The 22,492-nt window shown below is 41.3% G+C and overlaps 2 protein-coding genes across 3 annotated transcripts; one reads left to right on the plus strand and one right to left on the minus strand.

Moving 5' to 3' along the window:
* The first annotated feature begins 9,585 nt into the window (after window positions 1-9,585).
* LOC118366401 (protachykinin-1-like) lies at window positions 9,586-11,437 on the plus strand. The gene is made up of 6 exons (XM_035749042.2): window positions 9,586-9,939; window positions 10,124-10,220; window positions 10,421-10,456; window positions 10,673-10,726; window positions 11,020-11,094; window positions 11,290-11,437. Exons 1-6 carry the CDS (start codon window positions 9,826-9,828, stop codon window positions 11,325-11,327), a joined length of 414 nt encoding a protein of 137 aa, XP_035604935.1. The 5' UTR covers window positions 9,586-9,825; the 3' UTR covers window positions 11,328-11,437.
* Window positions 11,248-21,452, minus strand: LOC118366388 (histone acetyltransferase KAT7-like). 2 transcript variants are annotated; one of them, XM_035749029.2, is made up of 14 exons: window positions 21,206-21,452; window positions 20,500-20,650; window positions 20,048-20,296; window positions 19,801-19,883; window positions 19,598-19,678; window positions 19,062-19,160; window positions 18,642-18,752; window positions 18,311-18,502; window positions 16,272-16,361; window positions 15,754-15,894; window positions 15,502-15,595; window positions 15,029-15,175; window positions 14,269-14,375; window positions 11,248-12,227 (listed from the first exon to the last, which is right to left on the minus strand). In XM_035749029.2, the coding sequence occupies exons 1-14, from the start codon at window positions 21,221-21,223 to the stop codon at window positions 12,126-12,128; spliced, it is 1,665 nt and encodes a 554-aa protein (XP_035604922.1). In that variant the 5' UTR covers window positions 21,224-21,452; the 3' UTR covers window positions 11,248-12,125. The 2 variants fall into 2 exon arrangements, with proteins under 2 accessions (XP_035604922.1, XP_035604909.1); XM_035749016.2 differs by having other exon boundaries at window positions 18,311-18,514.
* Window positions 21,453-22,492: the final 1,040 nt, after the last annotated feature.

The raw sequence follows: 22,492 nt of genomic DNA on the forward strand, positions 1-22,492 counted from the left end.
GGGGATCTGTTGGGGCGGTATGCAAATTGGAATGGGTCCAGGGTGTCTGAGATGTCAACAGAGCAAAGTAAGGCCAACAAAAGTATGTACAGATGTAGGATCTTAATTTGAGCCAATTTGCTACAGCCGGAAAAATAATCCCGCAGAAACAGGAAATGTGAATTATTATGTGGATTATAACCAACGGACATTTTTGTAGGGGTTGATTATCAAATCTGGAATTTCAAAGTGGAAATTAAAAACTTCAGAAGTGTTTTTAAACCTCAAATACACTACACAATATACATTTCTCCTGCAACACGGTGATCAACTTAAGATACTACATCTGTAACATGTTGTAATAAACTTGTGAAAATAATACTCTCTCTAGCATACACCAACACAGCCATTCCAGAAGGTTTTACCAAAGGTTCTGTTGCCGTTTCTGTAAGGGTCCTTGCTATCTGGAATCCTTGGGACTTCCCTACCCCCATTGAAATGTAAACTGGTAAAGGTAAGGGTTAAGATAAAGGTTAGGGTTAGGTAAGAGTTATGGTTAGGGCAAAGGTTAAGGTTAGGCTTGGGGTTTACAGCAGGGTCGTCACAAGGATCCCGGATAGCACTAAACCTTCTGTAAGAGCAGTACGCCTGCAGCGGTCAAGTGTCTACTGGTACAGGGTAGAATGAAGTCGTACACAATAGACACTGACCTCAGGCCAGTTTGGAACTTTCTATCCTAATGGCTTTGAGGTGGGTAAACTGATCCTAGTTCTGTACCTAGAACCACAGCTTCCCAGAGCAGTTCATGTCTCCTATGCAACATGGGAGCAGGAGCCCTCACAAAGAACCAAATTGGCCCAGCCTGCAGTGTCAGACAGTTGGGCTTCACCCTGACACAGAGAGCCTCAAAGTCCAAATTTATGGCTCTCTAGAGGAACCACACAGAAGTGCCACAGGGCACCAAACGAGAAAAACAACTTGAGGAACAAGAGAGCCGAGTGAGGCATTTAGGCCAACTCCAACAGTGAAAACTAAGATGATCATTTATAGTCAGAAAGCAGACTACCATTGTGAAGGATGAGAGTTTTTCTTGACAATGTCAGTCTGTGTGGGATTGTTAGACAACAACAAAGCAATGAATGTGTAGTGGCAGCATCAGAGGTAACGCAAACCTTTAACTGAGGGCATAGTAAATATTACACATATATATATATATATATATATGTGGTTTGTGTTGTCATAATGCAACAGTCATTAAGTGATTGGAAAAGCAAGAAAACAGTTCAGTTGTCTCCATAAAGTTAAATCGCGATAGTAGCCATAGTGTTTGAACTTGAGAAATGTCTGTTTTGTAAAGCTCTGACATAAGAGGCCGATTATAAGAAGAGATATAAGAAGAGATGGAAATATGCCGAGAGTATGATGTCTCAGAGATCTCAAAAAAGGGTCACAACCACAAACAAACAAAAGTAATCATTAAAAACACGCCTCATTCTTATTCATCTCTCCGTCCTATTCAACGTTTAGCCACATACAGAAGAACGTTTTTGTAGACTGCTTGGGAATAATGTTGCGTTCAATTTTTAAGAATACATGACAATGAATGAAAGCCACACAGGCTAAGAACTACTTAAACAACTACTGTCAAGACAAACAGGGCTGTTTTAGAAGTATGAATTCAAATGTCAGGTCGTAGTATTTCATAGGTTTAAATGTTAGACAAGACTGCCCTCTTCTGGAGAACTGAAGAAATACAAATTCATGGAAAGACTGGCCAACAAGCTCAATCTAAACACACATTCAAAGTGTTGTTGGACGATGAATTGTCCGTCACTTAAATGTAAAATTATTAATCAATCGATTTATCAATACTCTATATATTTTTTTAAACGAATGAAAACACTGCTATGTATTTAATGTATTCAATCTTATCTAAACATAGTTTTTCTTTTAAGGCTCCTAGCAGCAAAAGCGCATGAAGTCCTCTTTTTTGTTAGTGTTCCGATTATTCAGTTATTTCTTTATTTTCAGACAATAACTCAACAACCAATTAGTAAAAGGTTGTAACATTTGGCATAATGGTGGAACCCTGAAAGAGTAACTGGCATGCCAAAGCTGGCATTGATTGGCCCCTAGGTGGCGCTACAGTAATCAGTCAAATTCTAAAAACACACAAAACGAATCCCATCTAAGCTGAGATGAGGGGGGTGAGCAGGGCATGTGAAAAGCAGGTGAAGAGAAGGTCAGGTTCATGACATCTTTTACTAGATGCAGCAACACAGAAGTCTACAGAGGAAACGATTGGCTCTGCTCTTCTTCAGCTTGACCACATCTCCTGGAAATTACACAGAGGATCAATGTCTCGTCCACACTAACCTTAGGAAAGAAACGAACACAGGCAAGTAGATGAGGTATATCAGTGTGAAAATACTTCATGACAAGGGACTCTGTGCAAACCTACCTGACTGGAGGTCAGCTGTTACCTCGTTCATTTCTCAGTGTATAGAGGTCGTGCTCAGTGGAGTTGACCCAGGAGTCTCAGGTGGTGTTGTCAGCAGGTTAGTTGACACGGGAGTATTCACGCGCACAACAGACTGAAAGCAAAAAAGACAGAATGCCATTTTTTACAACCAATTTACTAATAGTGATCATTTCGATAAAAGTTTGAGAACTCAAAAAAGTTGTGTCGCTTACCTCAAAGGTCTTTGGAGCTGGTGTTCGATTCAATCGGAGTAATCACCTTTGCTCTCCTTCTGTCCCTTACTGGACGGGTTCAGATCGAAGTGTCACAGCTGGGGCTCGATGTCAGCCAGACGTTTCTCGACCATCATGTTGGCCACATTTAAACGTCTCTCGTCATCCCCTGAGAAGGCTTCAACCCCCAGACCACTGGGGTGATAGTTAAAACACTTCAGGTACTCCCAGTAGCTCTTACTGTCAGAGTCAGAGTAGACTTATCCAGCTCCTCAGTGAACACGCTGTGGGATCCATCAATGACTGTCTGAACCAGCATGCAGAACTGCTTGGCCAAAAGGGAAGGACGTTGACACTTTGCCGTTTGGTGCAGGAGAGAGCTTCTCCAGGAATCGGACGACAATTTGCTTCAGAACAGCCTGTGCCGGGGGCAAAGCCTGGTGGAGGGCGCAGTGCCGGGTATACATACAGTGACCAAGCTCACCTCCATGGTATTCATCATCACCAACTTTTCTGTTGTTCGAAGAGTCCTTGGCCTTCTTCATTTCTTCAACCACAAGGTGAACCATGTGCCTCGTTAGCATGGTGGCGCTGTAAGTTGTGGCAAACTTTAAGATCTTCTCTGTGCCACCATCGTGAAGGTCAGTATGGATGTTTGTCATCTCGAGGATCTGGTCCCAGCCCAGATGCCAGTTGGCTTTCCGCTTCTTCTTCATAACTGACCCCCCACACAGGTGGTGATGATGTCTTCTGTGAGGGGCCGGTAATGAAGGTTGATGATGCCTTTCTCCAGTGTCCCACCATAGATTAAGATGGTAGTCAGACCAAAGCTGATGGGATCACCAGCTGGTCAGGGCACTTTGGAGGAACCTCGTTCCAATCGCCCACTGCTTTGGCCTCTGATAACTAACCATGGATAGAGCTGAATGATATATAATCAGCGGGAGCTTCAAACAGTCTCTGGACTTTAGTGCTCACAGCTTCAATGTCAGTGCTGATCAGAGAGAGACTTTGGATGAAAAGAGTCCTCTTCAGGGCCTCTGGGCTGCCTAGGTTGAGTGAGTGGACCATCCTGACACCAGTGGAACGGAATTAATAGACCTGAGGTGCAGGAGGGACCTTCAGACCTGTTAGAGGTTCTCCACCACTGCCTTTACCATGGTGACAGCCAGATCCCTCAGGGCCGGTCACAGGGGCCTTTGATCTGGTGGGGCCACAGGCTCTGGAGCAGCCTGGGCAAGATGTTCACCACCACATTAGAGGAACAGCACAGCTTGGGAGTGAGGATGGAAGGTTAAACTCTGGGAAATGCTCGTCAGAACTCTTACGACCTCTTACGACCTCGTAAAAGATACGAGCCAGAGAGAAGGAAGAGGTCCCTGTACTCGTCATGTCACATACTGTAGCATCAGGGTATAGAGCAAGGAGCTGTAACAAAGAGAGTGAATGTGACTTGCAGGTTGGAGAGATCAATAGTAGAGTCAAGATGGCTACGGTTGGGGGTTGACTAAGGTTTTTGGTCAAATCGCTGGAAGTCTGATGTTCAAGGTCCCTCATTCTGAATTAAGCTTGGTCTGTCACAGAACACAGGAAGTGCCTTTAGTGCCCATGGCAATGAGGAAAACATTTTGACATAAAAGATCAATGAGAATGTCAAAAATGTGCTTGTGTGTATGTAAGACAAAAGAGCTCACTAACTATACATTTCCACTCCATTTATACTGTAGCCAAGTCTCTTAACAGGTTAGCTACGTCATTCCCTTTATCTGCTTCCTTTTTGAGCCTTCAAATCAAATAAAGAGCAACTCAACTTTCCAGCTATTTTTGTCCCCACTAATCTCACATAGATTTCACATAGTCTCCCCTCGGGAGACTGAAAAGATTTGGCACGTGTCCCCAGGTCTTCAAAACTTTCTACAGCTGCACCATCGAGAGCATCCTGACCAGTTGCATCACCGCCTGGCGATACAGAGGTTAGTGCGAACGGCCCAGTACATCATTGGGGCCAAGCTTCCTGCCATCCAGGACCTATATAATAGGCGGTGTCAGATTTCCTCTGCCCATTAAATTGTCAGACTCCAGTCACCCAAATATAGACTGTTTTCTCTGCTACCGCACGGTAAGCGGTATCGGAGAGCCAAGTCTAGGACCAAGAGGCTCCTCAACAGCTAAAATCGCCATCGGACCCCCCCCTCTTTTGTTCACGGCTGCTTCTTGCTGTTAATTATCTATGCATAGTCACTTCAACCCTACCTACATGAACAAATGACCTCACCTAACCTGTACCCCCGCACACTGACCCGGTACCCCCGTATATAGCCTCATTACTGTTATTCTTACTGTGTTACTTTTTCATTATTACTTTAGTCTACTCTGTAAATCTTTTCTTAACTCTTCTTAACTCTGTTGGTTAAGGGCTTGTAAGGAAGCATTCCACGGTAAAGTCTACACTTGTTGTATTCGGAGCATGTGACAAATAAAGTTTGATTTGATTAAACCCTAAACCTAATCATTTACCCCCCACTAAAACGGGAACTTTATCTAAGACCACTTGAATAATGTCAGGCCTACTGAGCAGAAGGCTACATTCCACAAGAGCCAGCTTGACAAGTCTTAACCCTGCGGCATTTTGAAAACGAAACAGGCAAGCGGGTGTCGTCATTTAATCATGATTTGCACAGAAAAAAAGTTGTGTAGTCTTGAAATACACAATGCGGTCTATATTGTCAGTTAATTACATTGAACAATATTTGAACACAGTGTGATATAGCTAACACTAGTGGAAATACATTCATGAATATTTCTCAGAGACCAATCAAATCCCCTCTGGTCACCCGAGTAGTCCAACTATCCCTACTTAGTTCCATGATCGGACTCATTTGTTCCTGTTAAGATGAACCCCAGATTGTGCTTAGATAATCAATGAGGAATAAAGACAAGGTGCCTTAGGGGCCATTAAAGCAGCTCTATCAAACCAATGGAAGGTGAGGATAGGCCGCGTCCTGACTAAACTCACATTTTACGATCTGTGGCAGCCTGCCCATCTGATAACACACAGTACCTGTCAACACCAGATTACAGGCCACAACTCAGACATTTGGTGTCGTATATCACAGGTTGGTTGGTAGAGGCCTCTGTTTTGGGTGGAAAGTGACAGGTTCTAGGTCTGGGTTGAGCTAGCAGAGTGAAGCAGAGGCAGACAACAAAAAAGGGAAGTTAACATTTATTTCCTGAAGGCATAGTTTTCGCCACAAGTTGAAATCAAAGTTCAGACACGTTCTCAGTTCACATTCCAGTTCCGTAAATCATGTCCACACTTCGTGTCATTTTCTTATTCTTTTAGCTTTATAAACCATGCTATTTAAAATACAATAAACCAACACAAACCAAACAAAAAGAGGCAGAGGAAGCGACACAGTCCAGCAGGCAGGAAACCATTTCTTCATACATTCTATTTTATTATACTCCCTTTTACATTCTATTTTATTATACTCCCTTTTACATTCTATTTTATTATACTCCCTTTTACATTCTATTTTATTATACTCCCTTTTACATTCTATTTTATTATACTCCCTTTTACATTCTATTTTATTATACTCCCTTTTACATTCTATTTTATTATACTCCCTTTTACATTCTATTTTATTATACTCCCTTTTACATTCTATTTTATTATACTCCCTTTTAGCCATCTTCTCTCATGCTCTTCTCAAAAGGCAGGAAACCATTTCTTCATACATTCTATTTTATTATACTCCCTTTTACATTCTATTTTATTATACTCCCTTTTACATTCTATTTTATTATACTCCCTTTTACATTCTATTTTATTATACTCCCTTTTACATTCTATTTTATTATACTCCCTTTTACATTCTATTTTATTATACTCCCTTTTACATTCTATTTTATTATACTCCCTTTTAGCCATCTTCTCTCATGCTCTTCTCAAAAGTTCCACCATGCCTACAGACTGCATTTTATTTGTACCTTTATTTAACTAGGCAAGTCAGTTAAGAACAAATTCTTATTTTCAATGACGGCCTACAGTAAACTGCCTGTTCAGGGGCAGAACGACAGATTTGTACCTTGTCAGCTGGGGGGTTTGAACCTGCAACCTTCCGGTTACTAGTCCAACGCTCTAACCACTAGGCTACCCTGCCGCCCCATCATTTCCTGTTGACAGCCACCAAGAAGCACAAAACAGGTGGGTTTAAATACGTGCAGCGCAAGTCACATGGCCAGGCAATTAACCAATAAAAATACTTGTTTAGATTAAACGTTGCAAATGAGTCACACCTGTGATATAAGTACAGTTTTAGTATATGATACCTTGGTCTACCCACGGTTGACGGTTGACCAGTGTGCAGGTTGAGCAGTTTGCGCCATTCTGGGACCTTTCCACTGGTTGGTTAAAAATCAATTCTCAAAGTAATCATTAAATGTACAACCCACACATCATCAAAAGAAAGCAATAAGTTTGAATGAAGTCAGGAACGCACAAGTCACATTTTTGCAAAGAGGGCTCAAATGTAATAATAGCCTACTTCCAGAGGACTCTGGAGGCCATTACCGGGTACAAATCAATTTGGCATGTCCCATTACTTCGTCCATGTACATGGTGAAGGATGCAACCAATCGAGAACAACACAAATCTTTGAAAGAGAACCAATTCCAAGAGAGTACAGACTGTTCCTACTGTACTTGTCAGCGCAGGTATACTTCAGATCAAAACAGGCACTGACGAATCCTCACAGATTTCAGGCGTGTAAAGATGTCAGAATATTTCTAGCATCGGGCGAGTCTCAGACCACCAAGGAAGTCTTTTGAGGCAAAAGTGACAGTTTTGCAGCTAAGTAGCTGGGTTCAAGAGGTTCCAATGAAACACATTATACTTGAAATCAGATCATTTCTCTATGGAGCAAAGTCCAATAGCAGTGCATCCCTCCCTTTTCATTGAGAAGTTCGGCAGCTATGGACATGGTGAAGATAGCAGCCTCCCGTTGACTTTCTGTTGGATAGTAGTGTACCCAGGACATTCTGAACATGGTTATTGTAGGGACATGATTGGACTTTGAAGTAGCATGACGTGGCCACGTTCATAGAGTAGTGCAGCGGTGCGCCTGACGGAAAATGTCACCTTTACCGTTAGATGAGAAGACATTCAAATGACACGGAGACGACGCAGCAAATGGGTGAATTACCATGTCGACTTCCCATTGAGTTTCCCGAAATTGCAATGATACAATTCCTTTAAAAAGCGGGAATAGAAGGAATGCAGTGATCTATGTCAAGTCCAAATCAATCCCCACTGGGGTTGTTCGACTGCCACTGGTTCACTCTGTGTAACATGGAAACATAATGGCCCTAGTCGTTACAGGAAGTAGGAAGCCATTTCACATGCAAATGAAGGTCCTCCGATTCCCTTTGATTTGCCACTCAGCGTTAGCCGTCGCGTCTGTGGGAACATGACACGAGGGTTGTTCTCTGGTGTAATTGCCTTTCAGCTCAAATTGCCCTGTTTTCCTTGCTTTGTGGAGCACCTGTGCAGAGTTCCAAGCATTTGATGTGTGTGTTGCCCACATTTCAAGAGGACATCCTTAGAACACCCGATTGACAAGTAATTGCTCCTTGAAAACATTTTGTAGCCGGATTATACTGGAAAAAATGTATTGCTAATAATGAAAAGGTTATATGATTGAAGTAAAACCGCAAGCATTTGAATGACTAAGCAGTTATTAATGTCTATGGACTAAGCAACCAAACATCATATAAAAGGCTTTGCTACACTAATTATCCTCTAGAGATAAATGGATGGCTTTTTAAAAACAATTATTAGTCGATTTGTGTCTCAAAAATAAATATATTAAAAAAAAAATTTCAGCTGTGCCAGCACAACATAGTGGTTCGAGAGCATCGCTCTCAGCTGGACATCGCACTACCCTCAGTGCTGTAAGGAAAAACCATCTGCTCGCTATAGCCATTTCTCGCAAGAAAAGCCTGAAGTAGGTCACTAAAATGTGGCTTATTATTGAAGTGTAGAACCCATACGAGAGTGTCAGATTCTCTGGTGCTGTTCATTTCAGCTGAACCCACTTCAGCCGACATGAGACGCGGTCCCAGAGCGGTATCCAACCCGATCACTCACCATACTATATACCCCAGTGCACACCGCTTTCTCAAGACATACAGCTTCAAGTTCAGATGATTGAATGAGCCATTTAGCTATCTATCCACTTGGTTTGTTTTTATGTCATTTTTTTTTTGTTGCCTTATTTATGAGGTCTATATTGGGCTGACCTGTCCTAGGTATGATTCACTGAGCCAATTAATGAACAGGCAAACACTGACTCGGTTACAAGGAGCCATTATTAACAAGACATTGTTCAAAGATGTCAGGCGGCAGTTTTCAAGCGCCCTCACATCAAAGAGAAAGATCAGAAGGTCAAACATGAGGCTGCTGACTTACGTTTCTGGCAAATATAGAGTTCTGGTTGTAGGTTTGATAAACATGGAAATTACAGAACCAAATTTGAAAAAAAAAATGCAAATATTTCACTGTGAATCACATACATACACTCAGATCCCAATCAAACCCAAGGGAACGAGGTGAGCACCAGGTTAAACTTTTAAAGCAAACCAAGGATTATAAAAGTACAAGCACAATGGCCCTTTCTGTAAATTGGATATTGGGCATTATGCATATACCATCAGTCCAAGTGCTCAAACTGGACGACAGCTCGTTGCATTCGCCTCACCTATATTTCGTTTCCTTAACGATGGACCTGCATACTACAAGTATTCAAAAACATATTTCATGCATCTCTCTGCATGATGTGAAAAACACGTCATATTTGTTCAATCTTGCATAATAATAGTATGAGCTTGATGATTTGATGGCGTCCAGAGGGGAGGGAACATGAGGTTGTACGGGGTACTGTGTTATAAAATGGACGTTGTATTCAGTGCAGGATCAGACCGACAGGGAATAGACTCAGTCTGCAATCCATCAGAGAAGATAGCAGACCTTTTCTGAGCTCACTCAGCAGCCAACTATCATTATTTCTTGAAGAGATATACTTCTTAAGTAAAAAATAAATTAAAAAAAGTCTTATTTGAATATAGCTTTGCCTAGTATCATCACATTCAATGGATATCTTGAAATTCCAGCTGGTAATAGTTACCCTGTTTGCACTGGTGTATACATACCAAGGATTGTCGTTTAGTGTTGACAAGGAACACTGGATATCAAAAGACTGGCAGGTAAGTGGAACGTTTTAGATTTCTATTATCAAGACGAGTTTATATCATTAGTATATTCCAGATTTGAACCAAGAACAAAAAAAATATTTGCGAGTAATAATTGTCGCAATCGAACATTGCTTTTCCACAAATAAATCAAGAAAAAAAAAATGTGGAAAAAAAGACTCTTTAATCCTTTCGCCAGGATGAGCCACTGGAAGAGAGATTGTCCAGCCAAGTGGCTAGTCTGATAAAGAGATCCAAAGTACGTCAGTTCTACGGGCTCATGGGCAAACGCTCAGGTAAGCACTATAACGTTCTGCCTGTCCATAACAAGAATGAATGACTTGAAAAGGGATCTTGAAGGAGGTAGACTAGAATACTAAATTGTATGATGCGTACTGTACTGTATGTTGAGTACGTATTATATCTAATTGACAAGAAAAGCAAATATTTTGAACTCAAATACATTTGAGTGCTTATCAGGTCCCTTTAATTACAGACGATCAGCCGCAGCCTATTAAAGTGGATAGAAAACGTGAGTATAGCACAATGGACTAACAAAAAAATATATTTTTTAGAATAGTGGTATACAGTACACTCTGGTCCATATACTATATTGTAGATTATTCAGTATCTAAATCATAACACATTTTCTGCATTATATGGATTTAAAACATGTTTTACATTTAACATGAGAAAAAAAATATGCATCTCCTTTTAAATGACTATTACCTGGTGATGTCTTAAACAGGAAACAAAGGTGACATGTTTGTTGGACTTATGGGAAGAAGAGCACTAAGTGGGGGTAAGAATTATTACACTTCATATAAAATCCTCTATAGCTCAGTTGGTAGAGGAGTATGGCTCTTGCAGCGTGGGTTCAATTCCCAGAACCCCCTCAATACATAAACATTTATACACGGATGACTAAAACACTTTGGATAAAAGTGTCTGCTAAATGGCATGATTTATATAATTTGAAATCTCAATGCATTTGTTTTTTTTAGACAAACACACAGCAGAGAGAATTCAAATTTAAAACGGGTGTCAACAATTGCAGTCGCGTGTCATAACCAAATGCAATGTTTTGTGCTGCAGAATCGTTCACGAGGATCATTCCAGATTCTCCAAGCACTGCGGTCGATGTCGCTGAGGGATCAGACACACAACCAGGTCTGTCATATACATTGATGTTACGGTTAAAACCAGAGAGCACTTTGTAACATTGTAATGTACAGTTTGCAAAATGTAATACAAGTTTTACTGTGCAATTTAAAAACACACATGTAAAACTTGCATTCGTGTTGACTAAATGCAAACAAAACATTTTAACTTGTATGTAATATTTTTTATTTCTTCATTTGGCAGATTCACAAGAGGAATGGGACCAACTCCAATATTACTAAAGCTAGAAAAAAAAAAAGATTTGTTTTCATGACCTATACAATTTTGATATAGACTCAAAAAGGACTACCATACAAAACGAAAACTGTATCTCATACTTGTAAGAAACAAAATGCTATATCTAAGGTATCAAAGTTCATGCTGATGATTATTGAATATTCCATCCCCAAAAAAATGTACTTGTCTCTGCAAAACAACCGCAACTGTGTTGAATGAAATAAAATAACCAGGAATGCTGCAGCCGGTCAGTTATATATATTTTTTTTGTGGACAAAGAAGCAAAAACACTCATGTGATCCACTAGTGTCAGAGCTCAGACAAGATGTACCTACATTCATAGCTCATCTTTAAGTGGATCTTTTAAAACAAGTCATCAACTCAAATTCTGTAACCTTCATTGTTTAACAATATTTCAGCCAAGAATTGATTGAATGGTTACATGGTGACATATTACTAAAATATAAATACAAGTCGAAATGTAAAAAGGGAAGAGAGTTCCTCCAGACACAAAACAACAAGTAAGGGACAGCTACAGGGTGGGTTTAGGGATAGAAGATCACTGTGGTATTGATGGGACTCCTATCCCGGCAGGTGTGGTAGAAGAAAGATCACTGTGGTATTGATAGGACTCCTATCCCGGCAGGTGTGGTAGAAGAAAGATCACTGTGGTATTGATAGGACTCCTATCCCGGCAGGTGTGGTAGAAGAAAGATCACTGTGGTATTGATAGGACTCCTATCCCGGCAGGTGTGGTAGAAGAAAGTCAAGTTTATTAAGTGGCTCACTGGTGAGCCTATAGCTTATGTCCCTTTGGGCGGGGTCCATTTAAGTGAGCTGGGGTCGATGGTTTTGTTGTTGCTGCCTCTTTTGGTCTCCTTAGCTTTCCACTCATCGATCAGGTCCTGTGAGGGAGAGTTCAGTTCAATTCATTTATTGGCCCTTGAGGAATTTGCCTCGCATTCAAGAGCACCGAGTCAAAGACATAAAATGATGAACATTTAAAGATATGAAATACAGTGGGTATCATATTCACCCCCCTTGGATTTTTTTCGCGTTACAATGAGGGAATGGAATAGATTGAATTGTGATTTTGTTAGTGACCTACACAAAACAATCCATCATGTCAAAGTGAAAAGAAAAATATATAAATGTACTAAATAACTCAAATATAGGTCAAGTATTCACCTCTGTTTAAGAAAACCTAAATTAGTTCAGGAGTAAAATTTGTCTTAAATCACAAGGGGTTGAAATTATTTTGGAATGACTACCCCTTCCACTGTCCCCCATTAATGTGTAGGTCACGTATTGAATTTAAAGCATAGATTTAACTATGAAGACCAGTGAGCATTTCGAGAGCCTCAAAGAAGGCCCGTGATTGGTAGATGGGTAACAATAACGAATCAGACATTGAATATCACTTTAAGCATGGTCACGTTAATAATTATGCTGTAGATGATGTATTAAACCACCCAGACACATCAAAAGATAATCGTCCTTCTGAATTGAGCTACAGGACAGGAAGGAAACTGCTCAGGGATGTCACCATGAGGCCATTGGTGATTTTAAAACAGCTATGGGGTTCAATGGCTGTGATGGGAGAAAACTGAGGATGAATCAACAACATTGTAGTGACTCCACAAAAAATGACCTACATGACAGAGAAAAGAAGAACACAAATACATATCGAATAAAACAATATTCCAAAACATGCATCCTGTATGCAACAAAAAATACCTAAAAAAAAAAAAGCACGGCAAAGGAATATACTTTTTGGCCTAAATCCAAAGCCTTATGTTTGGGGCCAATCCAACACATCAGTGAGTAACTGCCTCCTTATTTTCAAGCATGGTGGTGGCTGCATCATGGTATGGGTATTCTTGATATCGGCAAAGACTGGGGAGGTTTTTGGGATAAAAAGAAATGGGATGGAGCTAAGCACAGGCAATATCCTAGAGGAGAACCCGCTTCAGTCTGCTTTACACCAGACACTGGGAGAGGAATTCACCTTTCAGCAGGACAACAACCTAAACCTACTACACCAGGCAAAATATATACTAGAGTTGCTTACCATGAAGACGGGGAATGTTCCTGAGTGGCCAAGTTAGTTGACACAGCATGAAGAATTAAAAATAATAAATGGGCAAATATTGCACAATCCAAGTGTGCAAAGCTCTTAGAGACTGACCCAAGAAGACGCACAGCTAGAAATCGTTGCCAAAAGGTGTTACTAACGTGTATCGACTCAGGGGGTTCAAAACTTAAAAAGGTACAGTATATTAGTGTTTTATTCTTCGTAATCTAAATAAATATATACAGTACCAGTCACTACCTACGAAGGTTATATCTTTATTTTATTTTTTACTTTTTTCGACATCGTAAACTCTGAATTAACATATGGAATCATGAAGTAACCAAAAGTGTTAAACAAATCTAAATATTTGAGAATCTTCAAAGTAGGCACCCTTTGCATTGATGACAGTTTTGCACACTCTTGGCATTCTCTCAACCAGCTTCATGAATGTTCTTCCAAAAGTCTTGAAGGAGTTCCCACATAATTGTTGGCTGCTTTTCCTTCCCTCTGCGGACTGACTCATCCCAAACTGGGTTGAGGTCAGGTGATTGTGAAGACCAGGGCATCTGATACAGCGCTTATATCCCTCTCCTCCACTCTGCCTTTGGAGGAACTGAACAGAGCACACTTGTAGCTAGCGGGTGGTAGTCCAGTTTAGAACGCCTGTCAGTTGAAAGCTATACATTGTAAAGCGGACACCCAGAGTTCTGATGTAATGTATAGTATGTTACTGTACAGCCACCGCGTTCCAATTTAATCTCTTATCAGTGACCAAATCGCCCATTTTTGATCCCGTACATGGGATCAGAGTATAAAGGGTTAACCGATGTTGATATTGTCATGACACACACCTTCATGAAGGGGACACTTACCTGTCTCTTCAAGACGAGGTGCTTTCCCTTCCAGTACTTAAGCATCTGCAGGGACTGCAGGGTGCTGACAATGTCCACTGGGTTCACCGCGGTCTCCTGGCTGATCTCTGAACACACACGAGTACAACGCACAGCTCTTCACGCACTCATTCAAAATACTGAATCGTGCCAAGAGTACCGTTTCATATGCTGTTCCTAGTCATTCAAATGCTTGGTAGAAAATCCTCTCACGTGTTCAAATGAAACTGAGGCTAACCTGAACAAGCTAAATAATTAACAACATTAAATCAACATTTACAGACTTGACAACCATAAAACAGATTGATAGGGCTGTAAACACACAAGCTACAGCGAATACATGACAAATAGAGTGATAAATCAAAGGTAGCCTTCCAAGGTTTAATGCTTAGTGCATGTTCGTTAAGCAGTTTGATGCTCCACCTATGGACTAATTCATTATGAGAGGAGAATTAGCCTATATGGACAGGGCCAAATTAAAATGTTTCTAAATTAGAAAAAAAAATACATATGCTTATGTGGGAGAAATTTAAAGAGGACACTTTGGAGATTGTGTGTGAGTGTATGGCGTGTGTGTGTGATCGGAACAAGCTACATAATTTACCTGGGTAATTTTAAAACCTCACCTTTGACCCTAAACTAATTGTAGATTGTTGAGGAAATATTTTCTCAACAGTCAAGAGCGGCATTAAGCACCAAAACATATTTGCAAAAATCAGTTCTTTGTAAAGTCCTCTGTCACCTTTGATGGAGATCTCTTTGCCCTGGAAGTTGTACATGTAACGCAGCAGCACCTCTTTCCAGTAGCTACGGTAGCTGATGAGGCCCAGGTCCGAGAGGGGCCGCTCTGGGGAGCCCACCTTCTCCTCCACCTTGGACAGCAGGTAGCCTACAGAAAGGGGAGAGCACCGGCAGGGTGGTCACTAGCAGTTCTATCTAATAAGTAATGAGATGGACTGCACTGACATAGCAATGAGACCTGGTGGAGAAAAGCAAAAAAAATGCTATAAAGGAACTGTAGTTTCTACTGCAATAACCGTGTAATGACAACACATTAAGAAGTTGCTTTCAGGACATTAAAAGCCATTTTTGACCAGCAAGACTGTTGTCATTCCTGGGAGGCTTAACAAAATAAATCAGCATCTCGAAATGCCACCTGGCTGTAGTTGCAGTAGCCAATCTAACAAGGGGAAAACAGAGTTGGTCTATACTTACTGAAGTCAATCAGCATCTTCCCAAAGCCTTGCCTCATGTACTGGGGCATTGTCAGGATGCAGGAGACGTTGTAGTTGAGGAAAGAGTTCTTCTCCTGAAAAAACAGAGGATATGGGTCTGAATCTCATCTTTAAAACTAAAGTAATGACAGAGACGTCCCTAATAATAATTTTTTAAAAAGCTCCGTTATAAACCGTATCAAAAAGTTATGGGAGACACTATCAATTTGAACAGAGTATAATGGATGGGTACCTTAGAGAAGTATCCCACAAGATGGCAGCCTGTGTTGTCTGCCTCAGTCATAACGTAGAACAGAAAGGGTTCCACGTCGTAGTACAGCGTCTTGTGATCCAGGAAGAGCTTGGCGAGTAGACACAGGTTCTGGCAGTAGATCTGGAAAAGGAAACCACACACCATTTAAATTCCCCAAAGACCTTGCCAGGGATAATGTAAGGGCGAAAGGTAGACTAGAGCTAATTTCCTCCAGGGGTGCCCTACTACTGTGGCCGACCCTGAAAAACAACACATTTCACTGCACCCATCCAGTGTATGTGACCTATCCATATTCTATGTAGCTTGTTTTATAGGAGTGCAAGGCACCAGTGGGGTTAGGGTCCCTGAAGAAATGTGAGACATGACAAAACGAAAGGTAATAATTCAACCATGATTATTTCTTTGTTCTTTAGACTGGAGAATAAAACGGAGACAGGGGAAAAAAGCATTTGTTGTGTACGAGTCCAGGGTGAGTTCAAGTGTGTAGGCCCCCTCACCTTGTTCTTCTTGCCGTCCACCTCAAAGACAGAGATGGCTCCCTTCCTGTAGACCTCATCGCCGGGCGGATGCTTCCACACACACTTAGCCTAACAAACACACGGAGACAACACTACTGATTTGCTCATACAAACCCCCATTAAAAAAGGCCTCTCTGAACAGTTTCAGCTGAAATTGAAGTCATTGGGTGAGTTTAGAATTCCCAAACATATGACAAAAGGAGCTTAAACTTTGATTGGCTGTTGCATGCAGTTTCAATCACATTTGAGTTGCTTCGAGTATCAGCAAAGGTTGCTGGAAAGGATGTCACTTGCAATCTGCAACAAACATTGTGTGAAAGTTGATTCGTGTAACCCCAGCTTTAAGAGGTGATAGGACTGGCTTTTCTACAGTGCCTTCAGGAAGTATTCATACCCCTCGACTTATTCCACATTTTGCTGTATTACAGCCTGAATTCACAATGGATTAAATTGATTTTGTTCCCCTTACCCATCCATACACAATACCCCATGACGACAAAATGAAAACGGGTTTTTAGAAATATTTGCAAATGTATTGAAAATGAAACACAGAAATCTCATTTACATAAGTATTCAAACCTCTGAGTTAATACTTTGTAAAAGCACCTTTGGTGGTGATTCAATCAAATGTATTTATAAAGACCAGCTTTGAGTCGTCTTGGGTATGTCTATGAGCTTAGAACAATGTTTATTTTTGTACCATGATAGGACCCTATATCATTAACACTGTACTCCGGCGTTGGTGTTCAGGAGAGTCAACATTTGTCAGGATAAAAAGGAAAATACTTTTTCTCAAAAGGAGTGCGGCTGCGGGAGTTGTACCGTAGACCATTTGGAAGAATCTTTGAACATCTGCAGATTTTCTCAAAGCTCTTAAACTAGATTGCTGTTCATCGCCTCTCCCAAGTCTTTCCACAGATTTTCAATGGGATTTAAATCTTGGCTTTGACTGGAACACTCAAGGACTTTCACATTTGTGTTCTGAAGCCAATCCAGCAGTGTTTTGGCTGTATTTTTGGGGTCATTATCCTGTTGGAACGTGGAATCTATGCCCCAGTTTAAGGTCGTTTGCACTCTGAAGAAACTCTCTCATCAAGAGTTTGCTGTATTTGGCTCCAGTCATTGTTCCTTCTATCCTTACCAGTCTCCTAGTCCCTGGCGCTAAAAAGCATCCTACATTGCATGATTCTTCCCCGTTGGGAGATGAGCTGTGCTTGATTTTCTCCAGACACAGAGCTTTGCATTCAGGCTAAAGAGATACATTTGTCTCATCAGACCACAGAATAATTTGCCTTATGCATGCTGTCATGAGACTTTTTCTCAGGAGTGGCTTCCGACTGGCCACTCTCCCATAAAGCCTAGATTGGTGAAGTGCTGTAGAGACCGTTGTCCTTGTGGCAGGTTCTTCCATCTCAGCCAAGGAATTCTGTAGTTCTGTCTAGGTCACTTCCATGACCAAGGTCCTTCTTACAGCCAGATCTAGGCAGTTTCATATTTGTTTTAATTTGTCAATGATGGAGACCACTGCTCTCTTCAAAACTTTTAACACTAGAAATGGTTTTATACCCTGCCCCAGACACAACAATTCTATCTCGGAGATCTACAGATAGTTCTTTGGATTTGAGAAGTTTTTGCTCTGACATCTACGGTCAACTGTAGGACCTTATATAGACATGTGTGTTTCTTTGTAAATGTATGTCCAAACTGAATTGGCAACAGGTGAACTCCAATCAGTTTGTCGTGACAGCTCAAGGATGATCAAAGGAAATTGGATGCACCAGAGCTACATTTTGGGTGGCATAGCAAAGGGGTGGGAATGCCTATGTAAATGAGATATTTCTGTAATTCATTTTGAACACATTTCTAAAAACATGTTTTCACTTTGTCATTATGGGGTATAGTGTGTAGACGGGTGAGTGAAAAAAAAAATCATATTTAATCTATTTTGAATTCGGGCTGTAACAAAACGTGGAATAACAAATTCGAGGGGTACTTTCTGAAGGCACTGTATATCTTACCATGTGTCGTCTCAGAATGGTCTGGCTCTTCATGTACTTGAGGCAGAACTCGCAGACGTAGAGACGTCCCAGGCGGGCGTACTCCTCGGGGTAGGGGGAGTGGTACCACGTGTCCAGCTCGTAGCGGCCGAATAGGATGGTCTTGATCATGTTGCTGCCCTCCGTGATCTGTCCCTGGATCCGCAGCTTCTCCTGTGGCGTTTTCAATAAGCGGCAAACGAGAGAGGAGAAATATGAAATTCTTCTAAACTACCAAGAACATCTTATCTACAATAATCTAAAACACGATTGGTTTATTATGCATGAAGGTGCACTGAGGTTTTTGTCTTACCAGATCTTCAGATGCGCGTGCCTGGGCTTTTCTGAAAAGCTCCAGGTCATATTCACTAGTGATGTTCTCCAGAAGAGGTTCTCTGGTGTTGCCGTGGCTCTGTCGATGCTCCTGTAGAAGAGATGGAAAGAAAAAGAGTTGGGTGACAGAGTGCTGATTGTGTCAATAAATGGGCTTTATTGAATATACTCTTTAAAGAGGTAGCGGTTCAGACTTTTTCGGGAAGATGGGCCACTGTCCTGACATTAGGGGTAAGCTTGTTCCACCATTGGGGTGCCAAGACAGAGAAGAGCTTTGACTGGGCTGATCGGGAGCTGCCCTCCCGTAGGGGTGGAAGGGCCAAGTGACCAGAGGATCCCCATTGCAAACATGATTCTCCCTCTAGTCATTAGAATGGGGGTGATCTGTCCTATGTCTCACCATGTACTTCTCCTTCTGCTCCTTGGGAAGCCCAGAATTCCTCCCCTTTCTCATCTCCGTCACCTGCTCTTTGTATCTCGTCTGTTTTGATGTGGGCATCTGGTGGACACAACAGGAATTCATTGTGATTTTAGCCATTTTTTATTTTAACCCCTTTTTTGATCTTGTCTCATCACTGCAACTCTCCAATGGACTCGGGAGGCGAAGGTCGAGTCATGCGTCCTCCGAAACGTGAACAGCCAAACCGCGCTTCTTAATACCTGCCTGCTTAACCCGGAAGCCAGCCTGCCGGCGCCTGGCCAGCCAGAAGGAGTTGCTAGAGCGTGGGGAGCCTATTGAAGCCTCACCCGGCCAAACCCTCCCTTAATCCGGGCGACGCTGGGCCAATTGTGCGCCGCCCTATGGGACTCCCGATCACAGCCGGTTGTGAGACAGTGCCCTAGACCACTGTACCACTCGGGAGGCCCTTTATTTACTTTTACATGATAAAATGAATCACCTTAAAAAGTATTCAACATTAATGTAATTCATTTTACCTGATGTCGTGTAGCGTGTCTGTTGCTTTCCTCCTGCACCTTTGATTCTTCTTCGTGTTTCTCGCGAGTGGTTGCTTTCACCTGTCAATCAAAAGGATGAATAAACTTATTGGGCATTTGATTCTCTGTAGCTCTCATTGTACGAGACAATGAAGTTAATGTACCTCAATAAGCAATGCCAAATATTTTAATTACATATTTACCTTGCATTCATCAGCAGATAGGTTATGGTAAAGAGGACATCCTGAAACTGCAAAATGGCGTTCATGTTTTCCTGTTAGATGTCCTGCAAGGAACATGAGAGACAGAAAAGCAATGAGTTTACATATAATTAAATTAATTGACCAGAGATATTTCATAACAAGAATCTTAACAAGAATCATGACAAGTCTTGTTCAGCATCCACTAAACTAGCAGTGGTGCCACTAACCAAATAGTAACTTGTCTTACCCAGTGAGTTGCATCCCGGTGTGGGACACTTCATGTTAAAATTGTAGGTCTCATGGCAGCGGCGGCGCTTGGGCCGGTGGGAGAGGTCCTTGTCTGAGTCTCTGAGGGCGGGGTCTTTGGCCACACTCTCGTCGTGGGAGGCGTTGGGGCTGGAGATGTCCAGCTCAGACTCAGATGATGGGGCGTTGCCTGTGGGCGTCAACGGCGGAGACTCGTCATGGTCGCCGACTCGCTTCACATCTGGTGTGTCTACATTGGCATGTGGGAGAAACAGCACAACATTCAGCTACACTTGACAATGTAGGATAAAATAATGGAATCTTCTAGCAATTGTTAGCCTTCAAAAGGTATCCTATACAGGTGATTGACTCATTGTACGCTAGCCTAACTACTACAGTTTCAATGTAGGTTTTGATTCATAACTAAAGCACCCATCCCATGGCTTTCTTTACCTTGTGAGCTTTGGCTGAGGCGTAGAGATGCTCTTGTGAGGCGTGTTCTCTTGGGTATGTTTCCATCACTCTCTGAGCTGTTTGTCTGTTCTCTCTCTGCAGAAGAGTCTGAATCTTCAGTCCCATCAGAGCCGCTCCCCAAATGCACACTCTGTGATAGAATGAAAAAAAAGTAAGACTGGTAGGGCTAACGCGTTAGCCAGGTAACTATAGACAATATCTAGCAAGCTAACGTTAACTATTTGCTTGTCATGATGGCTCTAACTAGGTTATAGAATTGTTGCGAACGTTAGCTCCTTCAAATGTATCCATTTCTCATAAATGAGATATTCAGCTAGCTAATTACTCTCTACAAATCGCTATGTAAACACAGCCTTAATAGCTAGCTTGCTAGTCAGTTAACGTTAGTTAGCCAAATAGGCAACGCAACATTAGCAAAACACCATTATAGCATTAGCTAGCAATCTACCTTGAAAGCGTAAAAAAAGAGGCCATTTTAGCTTACTAACTTAGGTTATCTGCAGTAGCTAACTAGATAGTTGGCATCAAGTTATCTAGCTAGTTAAGAAACATACATAAATAGAGACCACTGGCTAACAACTAGCTAACATTTTAGCAACGTTATGCTAGCAGCATAGCTAGTCAAGTTAGCTTTATCCAGCTAGCTAACGCCGTAACGTTAGCTTCCGACCTACATGTTTCGTACCTGTCGTCTACGGGGCATATTTGCCTTGATGAACGCCGGTTTCTATGCCGCCCGTCTCATACAACAACGTAGTTCCCAAATTGTATAATAAATGCAGTGGATGGAACTGTTTTAGATTAAGTTTTTACTTTAAAAAACCGTGTATGTACACACAACATTGGCTATGTCTCGCGCCACATTTTCGGTACAACACACTTCCGTTTGGAACCTCTGTGTAATGTCACATGTGTAACTGTCTCCACTGGGTGGCACTGTATAGGTGGCACGCCAGTCTTATTTTCAACTCATTTAACATCTGATCTACTTATCAAAAGGCACATCTCAATCGGTGGTCCAGATAAATTCAAATCAAATTTGATTGGTCACATACACGTACGTGTTTAGCAGATGTTATTGCGGGTGTAGAGAAAGAAATGCTTTGTACATCATGAAATAGCACAAGTGTGGGGGTGGGCCTTTCTTCTTTTGTTCATTTTGTCCCCTCTTGTTTTTTTTGTGTGTGTTTTTTGGGGGGGAGAAGATAGATTTTTGGCCCAGTTGTTCCTCGCTTCGTCTCTTTAAAAAAATTTAAAAAAAAAAAAAAATTCAAATTCCAATACAATAACAAAAAAACATTGAACATCACTACAAATATGCATTTTCTCTGAAGAAACATAATATTGTTCTTATTTTTTTTATTTTTTTATTTCACCTTTATTTAACCAGGTAGGCTAGTTGAGAACAAGTTCTCATTTGCAACTGCGACCTGGCCAAGATAAAGCATAGCAGTGTGAACAGACAACACAGAGTTAGTTACACATGGAGTAAACAATTAACAAGTCAATAACACAGCACGGGGGAGGCCTATGACATTATGACTTCCCATCAAACCAAAGCCTTGAATGCCCTACTCCTTGAAGTTTGCAGTTGTGTCTAAAAACACTATTTTACAGAAGAAACAAAAATAATAATAATTACCCTTTAGTGTGTGTACTTTACTGTATTAATACTTGGGATACCGCTTTTCAACACGAAAAGTCATTTTTTCAATGGTAATAAACGGCCTAATTGAACTATCTTAATTTATCTGCCATCTTTGCTAACACTAGGTCTCGAATATATTTCGAAATCTTTGTTTCTTTCTCATTTGTATGACTCTTGTACAGTTCTACTAGTTTACATGCATTGGTGTGAGTTCTAAAGCTATCTGTACTATGGGATAACTATGTGTTGTCTCATGTCAAAAACCAAAGCAGACATATCAGTGATGATTAAATGTATTATCCCATTGATTGGACATTACTCACC

This window comes from Oncorhynchus keta, chromosome 3, assembly GCF_023373465.1.
Source record: "Oncorhynchus keta strain PuntledgeMale-10-30-2019 chromosome 3, Oket_V2, whole genome shotgun sequence".
NCBI classification, from domain to species: Eukaryota; Metazoa; Chordata; class Actinopteri; order Salmoniformes; family Salmonidae; genus Oncorhynchus; species Oncorhynchus keta.